This window comes from Panthera uncia, chromosome C2 (genome assembly GCF_023721935.1).
Source record: "Panthera uncia isolate 11264 chromosome C2, Puncia_PCG_1.0, whole genome shotgun sequence".
Classification (NCBI taxonomy): Eukaryota; Metazoa; Chordata; class Mammalia; order Carnivora; family Felidae; genus Panthera; species Panthera uncia.
Window position 1 is genome coordinate 72647778 of NC_064810.1, and position 18976 is coordinate 72666753.

The 18976-nt window shown below is 36.7% G+C and overlaps 1 protein-coding gene across 7 annotated transcripts in view; it reads left to right on the forward strand.

Moving 5' to 3' along the window:
• Window positions 1-18976, forward strand: part of ATP13A3 (ATPase 13A3) — an 88822-nt gene that overhangs the window by 53982 nt on the left and 15864 nt on the right. For all 7 annotated transcript variants that reach the window (XM_049628385.1, XM_049628384.1, XM_049628388.1 and 4 more), the window contains 10 exons: window positions 5341-5465; window positions 7028-7203; window positions 8066-8188; window positions 8272-8351; window positions 9168-9210; window positions 9297-9406; window positions 9704-9800; window positions 10721-10793; window positions 12613-12790; window positions 14652-14839. In XM_049628385.1, the coding sequence (XP_049484342.1) occupies window positions 5341-5465; window positions 7028-7203; window positions 8066-8188; window positions 8272-8351; window positions 9168-9210; window positions 9297-9406; window positions 9704-9800; window positions 10721-10793; window positions 12613-12790; window positions 14652-14839 (1193 nt within the window). The remainder of the gene's footprint in view (window positions 1-5340; window positions 5466-7027; window positions 7204-8065; window positions 8189-8271; window positions 8352-9167; window positions 9211-9296; window positions 9407-9703; window positions 9801-10720; window positions 10794-12612; window positions 12791-14651; window positions 14840-18976) is intronic.

Genomic DNA, 18976 nt, shown 5'->3' on the forward strand with positions numbered 1-18976 from the left:
TCTTGTGGTTGATTTCGAGTTTCATAGCATTGTGGTCTGAAAATATGCAAGGTGTGATCTCTGTCTTTTTGTACTTGTTGAGGGCTGATTTGTGTCCCAGTATGTGATCCATTCTGGAGAAATGTTCCACGTGCACTCAAAAAGAAAGTATTCTGCTTTAGGATGAAATGTTCTGAATATATCTGTTAAGTCCATTCAGTCTAGTGTGTCATTCAAAGCCATTGTTCCTTGTTGACTTTCTGCTCAGATGATCTGTCCATTGCTGTAAGAAGGGTGTTGGAAGTCCCCTACTATTATGGTATCGTTATCAATGAGTTTCTTTAGGTTTGGGATTAATTGACTTATATATTTGGGTGCTTCCACGTTGGGGACATAAATATTTACAATTGTTAGATCTTCTTGGTGGATAGACCCCTTAATTATGACATAATGCCCTTCTTCATCTCTTGTTACAGTCTTTATTTTAAAATCTAGTTTGTCTGATAGAAGTATGGCTACTCTGGCTTTCTTTTGATGACCATTAGCATGATAGCTGGTTCTTCATCTCCTTATTTTCAAACTTCATGTGACTTTGGGTCTAAAATAGGTCTCTTGTAAGCAGTATATAGATCTCACCGACCTGCTATCAAGCACCCCTCCTTTGTCTCAGGCCTCCATCCACTCCCTGCCTCTACCCTGTCTGTGTCCAAGCCATTTGCCTGTCAGGCAGCACCTCCTTCCAGAGTTTTATCTCAGATGGGGTTGTGTTTCAAAACCCCACGCTTCATACACCACCACCACCACCACCATCACTACCACCAATACCCCCACCCCTGCCCTTCCCTGGCCTGGAGCCACGCTGACTCTTTGGGGGAGGGTCTCACTGAGCAATGGCTGTGTGCCTGCTTGCCCCAGAAAACATTTGTGGGATAGTGCAGTGGCAGAGGTTTAGAGATTGTGGCTGATCAGAACACACAGCCAGAGCCAGGGTTTGCTGTACTCTGGTGTCTCTGTCTCAGTACCAGCAAATGTGACTGCTCTCTGGGGTCCTCTGGGACCTTTGCCTTTGTGAAGGTTGTATGGCCTCTACTAAATGCTCTCCAAGCAAGGGAACCACTTCTCCCCGTGTGGCACACCGACCCCTCAGACCCTGCTGCCTACTCCTGGTGATTTGCCCTGCTTCCTCACCAGAGCACCACCAGGCACTGAGCTCCACTGTTCAATCCTGGTGGTATTGAAACCCTCTCCTTTCTTCCTGTCAGTGGTTTTGGCGGACAGATTTCTTGTTCAGTTTCCTGTGAGTGTTTTCACGCTTTCTCTTTCTCTCCAGCTACTTTCAGGGGAGTGTTTTTCCTACACTCTCCTGATGTGCCGCACACTCCCCCTTTCTTTTTCCTTTCTCTGCAAAAATAGCTCCCTACCCTCTGTGGCTTTTCTCTTTCTCAGTTCGCCTGTCCACACTGTGTACCTGCCGAGTTCTGTGGCTCAAGTTATGCAGATTGTTGTGTTAATCCTCAGATCAATTTCCTGGGTGTGCAAAATGGTTTGGTGCTGATCTAGCTGTGTTTCAGGGACGAGACGAGCTGAGGATCTCCATGCTGCTTAGCCATCTTTCCAAAAACCCTATTAAATATTTATTGAATGTATGGAACTGTACCTTATGCAGTGTTTGTTTTAGGTGATTGAGATACAAGTACAAATCTTTGAAACCCTTCTCAGTTTGTTAAATATTTATTTAGTGCCTGCTATGTGTCAGGTATGTTTTAGGAACATAATTATGTTTGAAAACATAAACATAATTCTATAGTAGTTTGTTTTTCCCAAATAAAATACTTGGTTTTGCCTAGTTGTTTGAACCAAGTATTATTTTGGCCAGAGTAGCATGAGTCCTAATAACTAATTACCACCATTCCCCACCTCCCTGCTTCCAAAGGTCGAATGACATAACCATCATCACGTTTACTTTTCTCCAGTCTTTTCCACTCTTTAATTTGTGTTTCATAGTGCCTCCAGAGAGCTTTTTAACACACCGGTCTCTAGTTGGAATTCTTTTTTTTTTTTTTTTAATGTATATTATTTTATTTTTGAAAGAGACAGAGCACAAGCATGGGAGAGGCAGAGAGAGAGGAAGACACAAATTCCAAAGTGAGCTGCAGGCTCTGAACTGTCAGCACAGAGCCCAACATGGGACTCAAACCCACGAACCGAGAGATCCTGAGCCGAAGTCAGACACTTAATTGACTGAGCTGTCCAGGTGCTCCTCTAGTTGGAATTCTTATAAATGGCTTCCCATCATCTACTGGAAGAGTTTACTGTTAGGAAAATGTATCAGGAAAGAAAGAAAACAAAACACGCAACACTTAATTTGAAAAAAAAAAAAAAAAGGATGAATTACACAAGCAGATAAGAATCAGAAAAGGGCATACAAATGGCCGATGAACACGTGAAAAGGGTAGTACACTTTATTTAGTTCTTTGAGGAACTATAAACTAAAACCACAGTGAGACATCACTTCTCTCCTAAGGTTGGAAAAGTTGAAAATTTTGACAATACCAAATGTTAGTGATGTCTTGGGAAAATTTTAACAACATACTGCTACTACACTATTGTAGATCCATAATAAACATGTGTAGTACCTATCAAAATTTGAATTTGCTTACACAGTTTGACCCAGCAAGTGCGGTTCTAAGAATCCAGATTAAAGAGCTATTTCTGTGTGTGCATAAGGGTCCTGTTTAAATAGTGCAAATAACATAATACCCATAGGGCAATGGCTAAACTATGGGCTGTTAACATTGCTGTTAATAACAACTCCTCCTGCTGTCAAAGTAGAGCATTCCTATAAAATCGTTCCTAAGCTGAAATGGCTTAAAGTGAAGAAACAGTTACAATTAATGTATGTGGAAAAATTTTTGCTTCCAGACGCCAAAAATAATCTCTTTGAAGCTTTTCTTATAGCGTAGGACACATCTTGCTAATTCAGGCACAGAATAAATCAAGGTAGAGTAAGAAGCTCACAGACACAGTTCAAAACTATGCGGCTTGATGCTGAGATGCAGATTATAATCCCCAGGGAAGGAACTGGGGGCACCTCTCTCTCTGCGTGGAAGTGCGCTGCTTCTAAAATGGCTTGCTGCAAAACATGCTGGACGCTATATTTGCCTCTTACTTTTTTTTCTCGAAAGCAAAACATCTTCAGGTTTCTTTTGGTTAGTGAAAATGAGTAACGTAGGCCTTTCGTAAAAGTGAAATGGCCTAATGTGAACTTTGAAAAAGTGGGAGATCCCTGTATCTCAGGCACACTAAGTGAAAAGAGTAGGATGGTGTTTATATTTGTTGTGCAATCCTGTTTTACCGAATGAGAACTAAGGAGTGGAGTGGCTAGCCCAATAACTAAAAGGAAAAACGGCGTTAGGAATTCTGCCTATTGAAACAATATTTGGGGGTGAAGCATGTTTAAGCATGAACGTTTCAAAAAAAAAAAAGCATTAGCCAGATCTGATGGATATGCATGGTTGGGAGCTACACATGTACAATGTTACGTTCTAATTCTGGTGAAGGGCACGTTAGGCTCTTTCTCTACAGCTTCACCTTTTGCTGGGACCTTTAAAACTACTGATTTGTCTGTAGTTCTTAAGCCTGTCATATTCAGACATCATTGCGTGCCCTTGAGTAGGCTGTTCCTTCTGCCCAGGATATCCTGTCCCTGTTTTTCTCTTTCTCTACTCTCCTTTCACTTGCTTCAACCAAGACCCTCTCTGTATTTCCATCTTATCTTACAAGAGCAGGTTTTGACATTTCTCTCATAGCTTGAACCTTTCTATCTTGAGTTGAATATTGGATTATTCATTCATTAGAGAACAATATTGCCATGACCTGTATCATTCGTTGGAGAGTAAGGAAACCAGTAGCAGCCAGAACCTAGCAGATCATGGGAACACAGCTTGTAGTGCTTTGACCCCAGAGTTTTCACGTCAGTACAACTGTGCTCTTTGAAATGCATTTTCAGGCTTCAAGGCTTATTTTTCCTATCACCACCAGCAGTGTCATTTGTATTGCTTCTTAACTGTTCTTTGATACCTTTACCACCCATAGATAAATATAAATTATATTTCAGAGTGTTTTATGTTTTAGAGCTATGTGCTTAAAGCACCTTTATTGAATTTTGTGTAGAAAAACCAGTTGGTTATTGCCAGTCTGAAATTTTGGTTCCTAATCTCAGCCTTCTTTCTCCATTGAAAAAAAACAAAAACAAAACAAAACCTATTTCTGTGATACGGTTCTGGTAGTTTGAAATTTCTTAAGAATGCATCCATTTCCATGATAATACACATGTTATTTTTGCATGCATCTCTTTGCTTGCATGTCTGTTTTCTCTCTCTCTCTCTCTCTCATACACACACACACACTCACACAAACACACACACACCACAACAAAAAAAACGCCTTGAAGAGTACAGATCATACCTTTTCATCTTTGACCTTCCAATGACCGGTAGTACTACTTGGTACAGAGTGGATACTCAACTTTTGAAGGAATTGTGTCCTGATAACTATTGAATATTTGTAAATATTCTCAGAGACCCATTTCCGGGGCCCAAATAGATCTCATTGTCAGACTGCTAATAGGTTTAATATCACACTTCTAGAATCAAGAATTTGATCAAAGGGCACATGGGTGGCTCAATCAGTTAAGCATCTGACTCTTGATTTTGGCTCAGGTCATGATCTCACAGTTCATGAAATCGAGCCCTGAGTTGGGCTCTGCTCACAGTGTGGAGCCTGCTTTGGATTCTCTTTCTCTCTCTCTCCCTCTCTCTCTGTCTCTCTGTCTCTCTCTCTCTCTGCTTGCATGTGCTATCTCGTTCTCTCTCAAAATAAATAAACTTGAAAGAATTTGATCAAGACTTTTCTAAAATTCTTCAAAGACTTGATCATAATACAATATAACCATTGAATGTGCTTATAGTCAATTTTTTTCCTTTTCTCTGGACATTTAAGTTAGGGTATGTCGCGTGGAGGTGGGGACAGTAAAGCATAGATTTATTTATGCTTATTCATTTTGCAGGTGGAATATAAGATGAACATTCCTTAGTACTACAAGTGTTTAGTATCTTACAAAGATAACATTTCCAAATTATCCTTATTCTCACATTTCCAAAGATGAAATTTAATTTCATTTATATCTCTTGGGAATTGTTTTTCCAGATATAAGTTTGAGATATTGAACTCAAACATATTTATGCTTTATTCAACATACAAAATGGTTTGATGTACAATTTATGGGTATTTTATATTGCTTTATCAGTATAAAGAGAACAGATACTGTTTCATTACGTGTTAAAATTTCTTTTTCTGCAGAGATGTCATTGAAAACAACATGGATTTTATGGGATTAATTATAATGCAGAACAAATTAAAGCAAGAAACCCCTGGAGTACTTGAAGATTTGCATAAAGCCAACATTCGCACGGTCATGGTCACAGGTTAGATTTTATAAAAGGACACAGGAAAAATTGAGTGTGACTCTTAGAGTTCAAGTTATATAATGTGGTGGAATGACCAGATAGTTATAAAAGCACATAGTGGCTTCATCCTCCCATGCCCCATTTCAGCTCAGAATATTCTTCAAAGTTATAACTTTGCAATACTCTTTTAAGGGCTAGCAAATTCTATTTATAGAAACAGTAAAATGGTGAAGGGCATACTGTAAAAATTTAGATACTGCTCCTTTTTTGTTACCTCTCTTTAATAATACATTATAGCAGTTATTATGTCTTGTGCTATTTGCAGGTTTGTTTTCCCTATTAGAATATACGATTCTAGAGGGTGAAGACAATGTTTTGTTCATTTTGGGTCTTCTGCAATTTTTAAAACTGCGCCAGGTGCATGAAAAATGATTAACAGATATTTGTTAGAATTACATTTTGATGTATAAGAGTATGTTCGTTATCATTGCTTGAATGCATACTAGTGAAGATAGCCATTGTTTGATTTGTTTGTGATTTTTGACTATTCTAAGTGATTCTCCTGGTATTATGCTGTTGATAAATATTATGTAATTCCCATTCCTTAGCTTTGTGAAACTCTGGCAGCTCCTAAGTGTTTTTTCTTAGTAAATAATCATAATTAAGGTAGTCACTTTATGGCTTTATATATTCACTAAGCCTTATATGGAAAGGGCATGTGTACATTTTTGTTTTGTTTTGTTTTAGACTCTGAGATCCATCCAATAGTATACTTATTACTATGTAGCTCAAGTAGATACATTTATTAGCATCCCAGCAATTCCTTGCTTCTAATGATTCCTCCTTGAAAGCACTTTCCTCTTTCTCTGCTGTGACAAACTGTGGCTTTGGTTCCCAAGGGGAGTCACTCTTGTCATAGGAGGATGTCCTTGGAAATAATGTGTGGGAATTGGGGGAAGAAGTAATATGGCCCTTCCGTTCTGGCAGTAATGAACTTCTCATACCTTTGCTGGCTTTTCACATATGTTTATATTTTCTTCTCTTGAGCCTGTCCTTACAGGGCTTCTTTTCAGTTCTTGCCTTTTCACAACGGAGAGGTTCTCTTTATAATAAATCTTGTAAAGATTGCATTCTTGTTACCTTCTTTATCTTTTTGCTTTTGTAATCCATTCTTTTTTTTTTTTTTTCCCCTGTGATCTTAGGCATTCTTGTACAGACTACCGATCACTCTTGAGTTATTTCAACAAATAGTTTTTGAGCACCTGCTGTGTGTGTGACACGGTGCCAGGCATTGGTGGGTGCTACCAGTGCATGACAAAAAGATTCAGAATGTATCTGACTTTAAAAAGTGTGGGTAAGAGTGGTTTGTTTAGCATATGTGTGCTGGAGTTATTTGAGGCTTCCTTTGAAAAGTATGTTTCGATTTTTGGTATTTTGAAGCTCCAAGGATAAGACTGTACAGGATCCTCGTTTTGCCAAGCGTAGTCAGGGGGTAATAGAGATTCTGGATAAGTATTGTTGTCAAGTACATTTATGTTTCCATTTTAATTTTAACATATTGTCAATATTTTGAACATTAGGTGACAACATGTTGACTGCTGTCTCTGTGGCCAGAGACTGTGGAATGATACTACCTCAGGATAAAGTTATTATTGCTGAAGCATTACCTCCGAAGGATGGGAAAGTTGCCAAGATAAACTGGCATTATGCAGACACCCTAACACAGTGCAGTAATTCATCAGCCATTGACTCGGAGGTAATGTCAAGATGATTTTTTCCTTTTGAAGCTTGCTTGTTTGAATTTAGTCTGAAGAAATAAAAAGTGGTGCATTAAAATACAACACAACAAAACATAAATGAAAACAGACGCCTGGGCTGTCTCCTCAGAGATTGATTCATTAGGACTAGGTAAGACCCAGGTACCTCAAATTGTGGATAGTTAGCCAAAGCTGAGAAGCACCATTTTAAAGTATGAGAATCCCAGGTATTTATCCTATTTTAAAAGTAGCGATAAATGATACAAGTGGTCCATAATGTTTCATTCATGCATTATTTCAAACTGAAGCTGATATTTAGCCTTTGTTTATTTGTTTGAAATAAACATCACTGGATGATTACCTTAACATTGAGTTTCTTTTCACTTTCAAAAAATGTTAAACTTTGGTTGTTTTATGTAAAATATCAAATGAAAGAATTTAGTTTTAGATCTTATTTATTTGTTTATTTATTTATTTATATGTTTATTTTTGAGAGAGACAGAAAGAGCGAGCCTGAGTTGGGGAGGGGCAGAGAGAGAGGGAGACACAGAATCAGAAGCAGGCTCCAGCAGAGAGCCTGAAATAGGGCTTGAACTCACGAACTGTGAGATCATGACCTGAGCTGAAATCGGACACTTAACTGACTGAGCCATCCAAGCACCCCACAGATCAGATATATTTAAAATAGGATTGGGGCGCCTGGGTGGCTCAGTCGGTTGAGCATCTGACTTGTGCTCTGTCTCTCTCTGTCTCTCAAAAATAAATAAATAAATGTAAAAAAAATTTTTTTTTAAATTAAAAAATAGGATTGTATTACTTGGTTTGGCTGCCTAAATATTGTTTTGAATGTCTTGTACATAGGCTATTCCAATTAAATTGGTCCATAATAGCTTAGAGAATCTTCAAGTGACTCGTTACCATTTTGCAATGAATGGAAAATCATTTTCAGTGATATTGGAACATTTTCAAGACCTTGCTCCTAAGGTTAGTGACTTGGGTTTATGTATGTTTGTGTTCACAAGAATACATTGCGAATAGTATTTTAAAGAAATTCATATTTTTTTCAGTTGATGTTGCATGGCACTGTTTTTGCTCGTATGGCACCTGATCAGAAGACACAATTAATAGAAGCATTGCAAAATGTAGAGTAAGTATTGGTGGTGTTTTATTTTTATGAATTGTAATTTCATTTTCAAACCCAGAAAAGTAACTGATATTTCATGTGTATAGAATTGTCACCTGCAAGATAGGTGATAACTCTAAGTGCCTCTTTACAAGAGGCTCATGTACTCATTTATTTAGCGAAAATAAATATCCACAATTCCTTTTCCAGGTAATATCTTTTAGATAGAGTTCATTTACTCAGCTTCTAGAAGTGACTTTATAGTTTCTGTAAATAATTATGTTTCCAGTTTTAAAGGGAGAAATCTTTGCTGATAACTTTAAAAGTAGGTTACTAAAGACTGTACAGGCCCAAGACCTTTGTTCAAATAATAAACTATTTGCCCAGCTTGTGACAGAAATGGGACAATAACCCAGGTCATTTGACTTGCAAGCTGGTGCTGTTTACAAAAGCAAAATGCCTGTGGTCAGTGTGGTAAAAAGATTCGTCAGTTTCAGTGGGGAGGTCTTGGTCTGTTAGCTGTTCATAATGTATTAGAAAATCCTTTTTTAAAAAAATTTTTTAGTGAAAAAATTTTTAATGTTTGTTTATTTTTGAGAGAAAGAGAGTGTGAGCATAGAAGAGGTAGAGAGAGAGGGAGACACAGAATCTGAAGCAGGCTCCAGGCTCTGAGCTGTCAGCACAGAGCCCGATGCAGGGCTCAAACTCATGAAGTGCGGATCATGACCTGAGCTGAAGTCAGACACTTAACTGACTGAGCCACCCCGGTGCCCCTGAAGAAATATTAAGTTAAATGTTGTTTATTTTAAAAAATTAATCGACATAATTTTTGTTTCTCAGTTACTTTGTTGGAATGTGCGGTGATGGGGCAAATGATTGTGGTGTAAGTATGGTTTTTGTGATTTATATTCTTTCTCTACCCAAGTCCCATTCACAAAACTTAACTCCTTTTCTTCTTCAAACCATTAGGCTTTGAAGAGGGCACATGGAGGCATTTCGTTATCAGAGCTTGAGGCTTCAGTGGCATCTCCCTTTACCTCCAAAACTCCTAGTATTTCCTGTGTGCCAAACCTTATCAGGTAGCACAAATTGAAAATTTTCCCATTATCTCTTTGTGGCTTGCTCTAATAATGTAGAAAAAAATTATAGAAATGAGCATGAATTTGTTGTAATGGTGTATTAGTATATTCTATACCTTAGTTACCAACTGGTTGCTACTTTTCATCTCTTTCAGTTCTGCTTTGGTTTAGTTCTTTTGGTAGAAAAGTGCTTTGTTGTAGCTGTTGAATGTTGCTATTCATCTGTCAAGATATAATTGTGATTTGGAAGAGGAATTCAAAATGCTTTTATTCACATGCCAACATTTGTTTTCATAGGGAAGGCCGTGCTGCTTTAATGACTTCTTTCTGTGTGTTTAAATTTATGGCTTTGTACAGCATTATACAGTACTTCAGTGTTACTCTGCTATATTCTGTGAGTACCAACATTGCTTATAGAGATGCTGCTTAGTGTTAAGGCATTTAAGCTAAAAAATTGAGTATGTATGCGTCTACTAATTATGAAACTTACATAACTAGCATCTGTAAGTTTTCCTTTGGTTTGTTATATTTTGAGTAGCAGATTGAAAATCTCATTGATCTAGAATAGCATTTTCTTTAAGGCTGACAACTGTGGCTAAAGCCTCGTGAATAAAAGATGATTGTATTCTTTTTTTTGCCTTTAGCTCAGATTGGGCGTCTTTCTTAGAACTCTTCAAAATGTCAAGCTGTGACATATTTCAGAATTGTAGTTAACCTTGCGATACATTTTCAGAAAAGGTCAGAATGACAAAAGATGTTTCAGCAGTAGTTTGTAGGACTTTATGCACTTGGAGAAAAAGTGTAAACAGTGATGTCCATAGGTAATCCACTGGATTTTATAATTGAAGTGAGATCACTTTAGAATTTTCTCAAAATTAACATTAGTGACATGCCAGGGAGTCTTTGTGAAAATATCCCTTCTACCTTGTAGAAAGTATCAGGAGGGATGGTGTTAGATATTAAGGAAGCTTTGAGATACTAATTTTCAAGAATGTTGAATATTGTGAGCAAAAGCTTGTGTTTCCTTTTTGCCAAAAGGTTTAAGATTGATATTGAATGAATTTTTAGGAGATGCCTTTTATATTAATAAATTGAATGTTTGCAAACGTATGTTCTATGTCACTAATATCAAAGGCAAATGTGTTTTAATTTTTAAGCAAGTCCAAGTGTCATTTTAAAGTTGTCTTTATCGGGGTTGAGGGGGAGTGCATGGAGGGGGGCAACTGAAACCAAGGGAGGAAAATCTAAAGCCAGGGAAAATGGTATAAAAATAATTTCTGAAAACTAATTATGTTTTAAAAATCACTTCTGTAGATCTTAAGTAACCTAGGAGACTTCCAGTTTCTCTTCATTGATCTGGCAATCATTTTGGTAGTGGTATTTACAAGTGAGTATTTTGCTTTACTATCGATTTAAAAGCATATGAAATTCTGATGTAACTCATTAAACTTTGGTAAATTTATATCAATAATTATAACAGTGCATACTTCTTCAGATTCCCTGTAAATATGTTCTTTTACTACTCATTGTTTTCATTTGCCCTATTTTATTGTTCTCTGTCCATGTTTTTCTGAAATATTTGAGAATAAGTTTGTGTTATCATGCCCCTTTGTCTCTGAATATTGTGTATATTGCCGTAAAACAAAGCCATTCTCTGACATAATTAAACATAGTTATGGTGCACCTGGGTGGTTCAGTCAGTTAAGCGTCCGATTTCGACTCAGGTCATGATCTCACAGTTTGTGGGTTCGAGCCCCGCATCAGGTTCCGTGCTGACAGCTCGGAGCCTAGAGCCTGCTTTGGATTCTGTGTCTCCCGTTCTGTCTGTTCCTCGCCTGCTCGTGCTCTGTCTCTCAAAAACTAAACATTAAAAAACAAAACAAAACAAACCATAGTTATAAAGATCAGGAAATTTAACACTCATACAATATTATCTAACCCACAGCCCATAATCAAGTGTTATCATATATCCAAATAATATCTTTTCTACTTATTTTGTTCCCCTAGTTCTCTAGACCAGGATCTAACCCAGGCTCACAAATTTCATTATCTTTTCTCTTTAGTCTTTTTTTAATCCAGAATATTACATCAGCCCTTTTGTGGGCATCTTGATGTTGACATTTACGAAAGAAGAGAAACCAAATATATGGATGTCTGATGTAGTCTCTTTAGACTTGGGCTATGAATTCTTGGCAGGAACATGGCAGAAGTGATGTTGTATCCTCAGTACAGCATATGAGGAGACACAAGATGTTGGTTTATTCTGGTCTTTGTGATTATATAAAAATAAGTAATGATGTAATGGGATATGACCCATTTAGTCAAATGAATATTCACAAGTTCATATTGGAAATAAATAGGGAGAGAAGGGAAAGCTCTTCCTGAGAGTAAAATGCAAACTAATAAATATAGAAGGAATGATGGGCTTAGACCATGAAAAGACCCTGATCTGATTGATCTGTTAAAACAGCTAATTCTATCCTGTGCATTAGACCAGCATCTCTGGCCTCTACCCCTACGTGCCAGTAACACAGCCACAGTTGTGACAACCAAGAATATCTCCAGACATCGCCAGATGTTCTCAGGGGTCAAAAGCATGTTGGTTGAGAACCACTGGATTAGATCGTCTTTAGTGGATACTAAAACTGGCGAGTGAAAGTTTAATGAGGAACAGGATTTTTACATAGTTTCAATATCTTTTTACAAATTACTTATCAATTATAAAGAGGAATGTTGTGGAGAAACTTGGGGGGCATCACCTTAATAAGTGATCAAAGCCTTTTTTGGTTACGGTTATGTTTATATAGCTTCCAACCTTTGTTAATGTCTTTTTAAGAGGAGAAAATATGTATTATTACTGTAGATTTGCAATTAAAGATTGAGAAATAAATAAATTTTTAGTTGAACATACAAGGATGGTGATTGAGGTTATAGTTTATGTTTAGTATTCTTTTTACCTATACTAGTGTTTCTCTGAATTTCAGTGGGGTAATGTAAAAGTACTCATGAAAAAAATAGTACACTTTTGAAAAAGCCTAAATTGTTTACTTTTACAGATTACTTAAATCTGTATGACATCTGGATTGGGTTTTGGACAATTTTTATAGTAAAGATTTGTTAGAAATAAATTTAAGTTCCTAAATGAATCTGAGTTTTATTGCAACTAATTTAGATAAAAACTCCTCCTGTTTTTCTTCTCAATATAGTGAGTTTAAATCCTGCCTGGAAGGAACTTGTGGCACAAAGACCACCCTCAGGTCTTATATCTGGGGCCCTTCTCTTCTCCGTTTTGTCTCAGATCATCATCTGCATTGGATTTCAATCTTTGGGGTTTTTTTGGGTCAAGCAGCAATCTTGGTATGAAGTATGGCATCCACAGTCAGAGTAAGTTGGTCAGTCCATTTAAAAAATGTGTGTAAGATATGTGTAACATGTATGCATGTAAAAATAAGTTTTAGGGGCGCCTGGGTGGCGCAGTCGGTTAAGCGTCCGGCTTCAGCCAGGTCACGATCTCGCGGTCCGTGAGTTCGAGCCCCACGTCAGGCTCTGGGCTGATGGCTCGGAGCCTGGAGCCTGTTTCCGATTCTGTGTCTCCCTCTCTCTCTGCCCCTCCCCCGTTCATGCTCTGTCTCTCTCTGTCCCAAAAATAAAAAATAAAAATAAATAAAAAAAAAAAAAACGTTGAAAAAAAAATAAGTTTTAAAATTTATATAACAGTTCACAGGCAGCTTGATTAAATAGTTAAATTATTTGGCTTATATTTGATTATAAATATTATGGTAACTCCTTTTATCTGTAGAAAGATGGTCAGGCAAGGTCCTCATGGTCACTACCAAGATGAGGATATTGGACCAGTTTCTTAATTTGCTAGTGAACTTTGCTTTCCTTACCTGTAAAGTGAGAAAGTTGAAATTAATCACTAGAGTCTTTCCTAAACCCAGAATGTTTGTGTGTCGAACTTTTCTACCCTAAGTTTAGGAGATAGCATTTTAAAACAAACAATAGAAAAAAACTCGTAAAAAAAGTGCCAAGTGCTTCTCTTACTTATAGGTAGAGTGTTCTGTCAGTGACAAATTATGATAACATTATTTTAATTAATCAAACATGTAAGCCATTCACTAAGGTAATTTTGTAGAATTAAATTTTTAGATGCAAACATTTATTTATAGTTTGCTTATAATGAAAGGAGATTGTCTTTAAAAGTTTCAGGAAACTTGGGGCGCCTGGGTGGCTCAGTCGGTATAGCGTCCAACTTCGGCTCAGGTCATGATCTCGTGGTTTGTGAGTTCAAGTCCCACGTCGGGCTCTGTGCTGACAGCTCGGAGCCTGGAGCCTACTTCAGATTCTCTGTCTCCCCCACTCTCTGCTCCTCCCATGCTCATGCTCTGTCTGTCTCTGTCTCTCAATAATAAATAAATGTTAAAAAAAAATTTTTTTTTTAAAGTTTCAGGAAACTTTAAGAAATTTAACATTACTGTTTGCTTATATGTACATATGGACACTGCACATAAAAAGAAATAGATGGAATTGTTCCGGAGTATCTTTCCAGAATTCATTTGTGGCAGATTAACATTTTGTTACTACTTGCCTGTGCTTATGTAGTTAGTGTTTTAGTAATGGGTATTACCTGTGTTTGACTGTCCTGCCCACCTGGGAGTAGAGCTCAAAGAGCACCATACATCGGTGAGAATATTGAGGGTCGTCTAGGTGTCAGGTGCTTTCCTAGGCATTGACAGAGTCATCCTTCATTCCTTAACAGTAACCCTGTGATGGCACAGGTGGTATCCACACTTATAGGTCAGGAAATGGGCTCAGAAATAAAGTAATATTTCCTCGATTAAGCCAAAAAATTGGTAGAGCTAAGGTCAGACCTAAGGTCTGTTAACCTTTACTGTGTTAAAGTTACTCTCAAAATTTGATTTTTTAAAAAATTTTACCCCAGTATAATCCACATACAGTGTTATATTCGTATCATCCTTAAATTTAAACAATGAGTGGGGCTTATTTATTATGACGTTTCTTCTAGTTTTTTAAACTGATTGGAATGTGACTAAAGAGAAGAGACACTTAACGCTGGTGTTGCCTGTTCCATATATTTTACCTTGGTGTTGTTGGATCTCTTCCTCTAAGCACCACCTTATTTCTATTTATGTTATGATAGTGATTGAGGACAGTGAAGGTAAAATGGGTTACTTTTGGGAAGTGAGTATTGTGTTTAGTAATGTAAACATTTTTTGTGTTCTAGTGCTTGTAATACGACGAGAAGCCTGTATTGGAATTCTTCATACTTGGACAATGAAACCAAACCTGATACACATAATATACAAAATTATGAAAATACCACAGTGTTTTTTATCTCCAGTTTTCAGTACCTCATAGTGGCAATTGCCTTTTCAAAAGGAAAACCCTTCAGGCAACCTTGCTACAAGAATTGTAAGTTTGGCATTTGTTGTGATTTCTTTTATCCTGCTTCCTTTCTTTAAAAATAATGTAAGAAGAGTAGAGTTGAAACTGTTCTTTCAATGTGAAATAGGTCTTCATGAATAGAATGAACCTAGTGATTTAGATGTTTACTGTCTTGTTTTGTTCTCATGGGAGCTGCCAGTCTAAAGTTTAAAATTGAAGCCACCCTGTTCTAAACATTCCTGGTTTTCACATCCTATTGCTTCTGGCTCCAGCTTTTATTTTTACAGCGCGTTGCAGACAGAGTTAGAATTAGAAGCAGGAACAGAGGATCTTCAGTTGGAACAGTGGGTATTGCTCTCTGCTGCTGGGCGGTCTGCACAGTGCCAACTGTCTTCCTGTCATTTTTGACACTGGTGCAGACAGTGTTCACCTGCAGTTCTTTCTTTCTGTCACCTCTGCATCCACTGCTGAAAGGGCCAGTAGAAGGGAGTCTTGTGCCAATGTCAAACTTGTCTACCTATGGCAGTAGGAGATAGCATTTTGATTAATCAAAATCGGAGCTTATAGGGAAAAACACCAATTGCCAATTTTTTTAAAAATTGAGAATATACTAATATCTGGGACAACTTAATTTTTTTCATATAAAACTTCAGATATTTGCAATATTATAGAATGAATAGTAGTTATTCTTTGTTGTAGATGTAAAGAAATGCTGTGTTCTACTTGGCAAACTGGTCACAGATTTCGGTAAATTATACCTGTCACGTTAGTTTACAGTGCATTTTCACATTATTTTATTCTTCTACCCTATGTGGTTTGTAGGTCAAGTTTTATTGCTTCATACATTTGGACAGGTTAAGATGATTCAAGTATCAATATTGTCATCTGTTTTTACTTTTTTTTTTTTTTCACAAAAACTGATATTATCTAATAAGTAGAAAGTATATTACTGGGTCCATATTGGAAGCATGCTTTGGGACAAAAAGCCTTCCATAGAAGGTCAATCACTTCTTCTAAGAGGACTTTGTAACTAAAGTTAGCTTTAGTTGAGGTGAACTTAGTGAAAGTTGATGTATGTGTTTTAGTTTTAGTTCCATATTTTTAAATTTCAAGGAAATATTTAGCATGCCCAAGGTTAGCTGAAACATCTGTCAGAGAATAATGCCTCCCCCCCTTTTTTTAATTAAGAAAACTGGTGTTCAGACTGTTTGGTAAGCAAGACAGCTGTGTCAGGAAAGTTAATTTTAGAGGTCTGAGAAAATCCACCATATCCATGCTTCTCCAATTAAAAAAAAGATTGTTTTCCTATTTTAAACGCATCTTTTGTGTTATTTGGAAAACTTCAAAAAACTTAAAGGCTTTGTATTCCCATTTAATTTTGTATTAAGATATTTTATATTCCAATTTAATTTCAAATTCACGTGAATAAAAAATAATCCCAATTGTTGATCACTGGCCTATTTTTGTTAGAACATGTATTAAAAATTGTGGTTTGGCAGAAATATAGCCACAAAACTTTTGTCCTTAATATAAGCAGTTTGTGCATGTCTGTCAGTGGATAAACAGAAGTGCATGCTATCTTAAAACATGCCTGGTAGAAAATAAAATAGGAACACTAAAGTCAACATATACATATTTTGCTAATTTTCACATCTTGTCTCCCTGTCATTGGAGTCTCCTAATCTTGGAGTTACTGATGAATAAAGAAAGAAAAGTAGAAAATAGAAGTGACAGAAATAAAGTCTAACTTTATAAAGGAATATACAACGTAAAGTATAAATATAGTTGAAATGAATGGAGAAAAGGTTAAGGCTTTACTAGAGTTGACATTAGCTTTTCATTTTTTACTGTAGAATAGACAATTAACAGTTCTTTGCCAGGACTTGCTAGTTGCTGTTCTCTGTATCTAAATAGTAAAATGTATGAAACCTATCTTGAGATTACTGTTTTAAAAATTAATATCTGTCTTAGGCATTTAAGGCAGTCTCTTCAGAGTTGGGTTTTTTTTTGGGTTTTTTTTGTTTTTTTTTTTTTTTGTTTTGTTCTCTTCTACTGGTTGGATTCTAAATAAAACCAAATTTCAGTCTGTGGTGACCCATTTTCAACTTTAGCTTAGCCCACTTATATTTTCTCCTTTGACCATGCTATCATTTCGAGGGCCATGATGATACAGACTTAATTCTTACACTCTCATTTAACTAGATGTGATTTCTTGGGATTTGGCTTCAGTTTTTGCTTCGGTTTCTTGACCCTTATAACTCCTGCTTGTGACATCCAAGTCCTTTCTCAGTCTGTGAAGACATCAGTACTGAACTGCCAGGATCTCTCTTCCTCAGGGTATATGCATTTTTTCCTGTTCATCTGCCAGGCCTGAATTGGTTGGAGCAGATACTTAGAGGCCCTGCAGGATAAGCTGGCCTTTCAAAGATAAGAAACTGAATAAGAAAGGGCGAGGGGGTGGGGGGAGAGGAGGGAGAATTAGGAATAAAAAGACTTGAAATTTGTGGTTGTGGGTCAGAAGATCCCAGTTCATATTTTTTGAGGAAGGAACAGCTAGAGAAGTATATATCAGAGTCGTAAACAAGTTTGTAGGCTTATTTATCCTATGTAAGGGTTTATTTTTGAGTCACCATACCAAGGGGAATATAAAAGAAATCCTTCTGGTGCTTGATTTTGTTGCCACATTCCATCAAAATGGTCTGGTATCATCAACAACAAATCTGTGATGCCCTAAGCTGGGACATATTTAATAACTTTAATTTACTTATTGCTTTGCCTTTTAAGGACTAAGTCTGCTCTTTCCTATGGTATCCTCATCATGTTAGTTAAAATACCTTGACTCCAAAGGACTTGTTCCCTGTTCACACAGCTTTGTGGTAGAATCTAAATCTTTAACTTACGGAACATTGTTCCCTGATCTCCAGTTACCACCAGCACAGAATTTGTTTTGATTGCTGTCTTCTGGTGAAGAGCATTACTTGTACTTCAGTAGCAATGCCGGCGGAGTCCAGGAGCAGAGAGCACAGTTTACTAGAAACTCTGTACCTCTCAAAAACGAATACCTGATTTTCTCGTTCTTGGTTTCCCTATTGATCTTTCCATTGCGGTGGTTACATACATCTGCCAACCATGCACCTCCCCGTCACATTTCTTTGAATAGTGCCTCTTTTTCTCCCCTGGCTAAACAGAGGAGAGGTTCAACTGCTCATTTTCTGCTTCACATGGAAAATCTTGGCAGATTTTTAGAGGTGTGATCAAAGGTGTGTCTTTCTAGGAGAAAGACAGGAACGTTTGAGAAACACTGTTGAGGTAGATGTAAGACATTTGTGAGCCTGAGTAAAGGAAAACAAAAAAAAATTTTTTTTTTCTGGCAACATGTCAGGAAGTAGATTGCAAATCTGTTTTGCTTATGGCTGTAAAAATGCATTCGAATTTGGAAAACATTCAATATGAGCTATTACTATTTTGAACCAGCTTTCTTTTCTGTCTCCATATCTCTCTGGCATTTGTATTCTGACCATTTCTTGTCCTTTTTCTGAATTTGTCTTTTGTGTGCTTCTGTACTTGAAATTAGTACTGTCCAAACACTTTAACTGACCACAATAACTGTTTGAGTGACTGTGCAACTTATATATTACTTTAGTTGCTATGTTTATTGAATAGAATGTTATAGTTCCTGTTTATAGCTTAGTAGTATGTTTTAAAAATAAAGATCTAGAAAAAAAATTTTTTTTTAATCTAGCAGGGACCCAAATTTTTCAGCCTGTTGGTCAGTGACTTATAATAAAAAAAGTGTCCCCACTTTGACATGAATGTTAATAAAACTTCCAGCCCAAGTTGTTAGAACAGTAAATCTAGATATTAATACATGCAAACAATAAATACATATATATAGAACATAATGTTATTTCTACAAAACAATAAATATTGGCTTATAGTTTTGAACTGACATATTAACAGTGTTTGTAAATGGCTCCCACATTTAAAAATAGTATGAGATTCCTCATTTAAAGTCCATAAAATAGGATATTAACTTCTTTACCCAATCTGAAGGCTTCGTGATAAAATTTTGGTTTTACATGGTGTTAGTAAAATTTGAGTTTCAAGATGACCTCAAATAAGAACTTGTAAGTAAATATCCAAACCAAAGAAACAAGGGGAAAA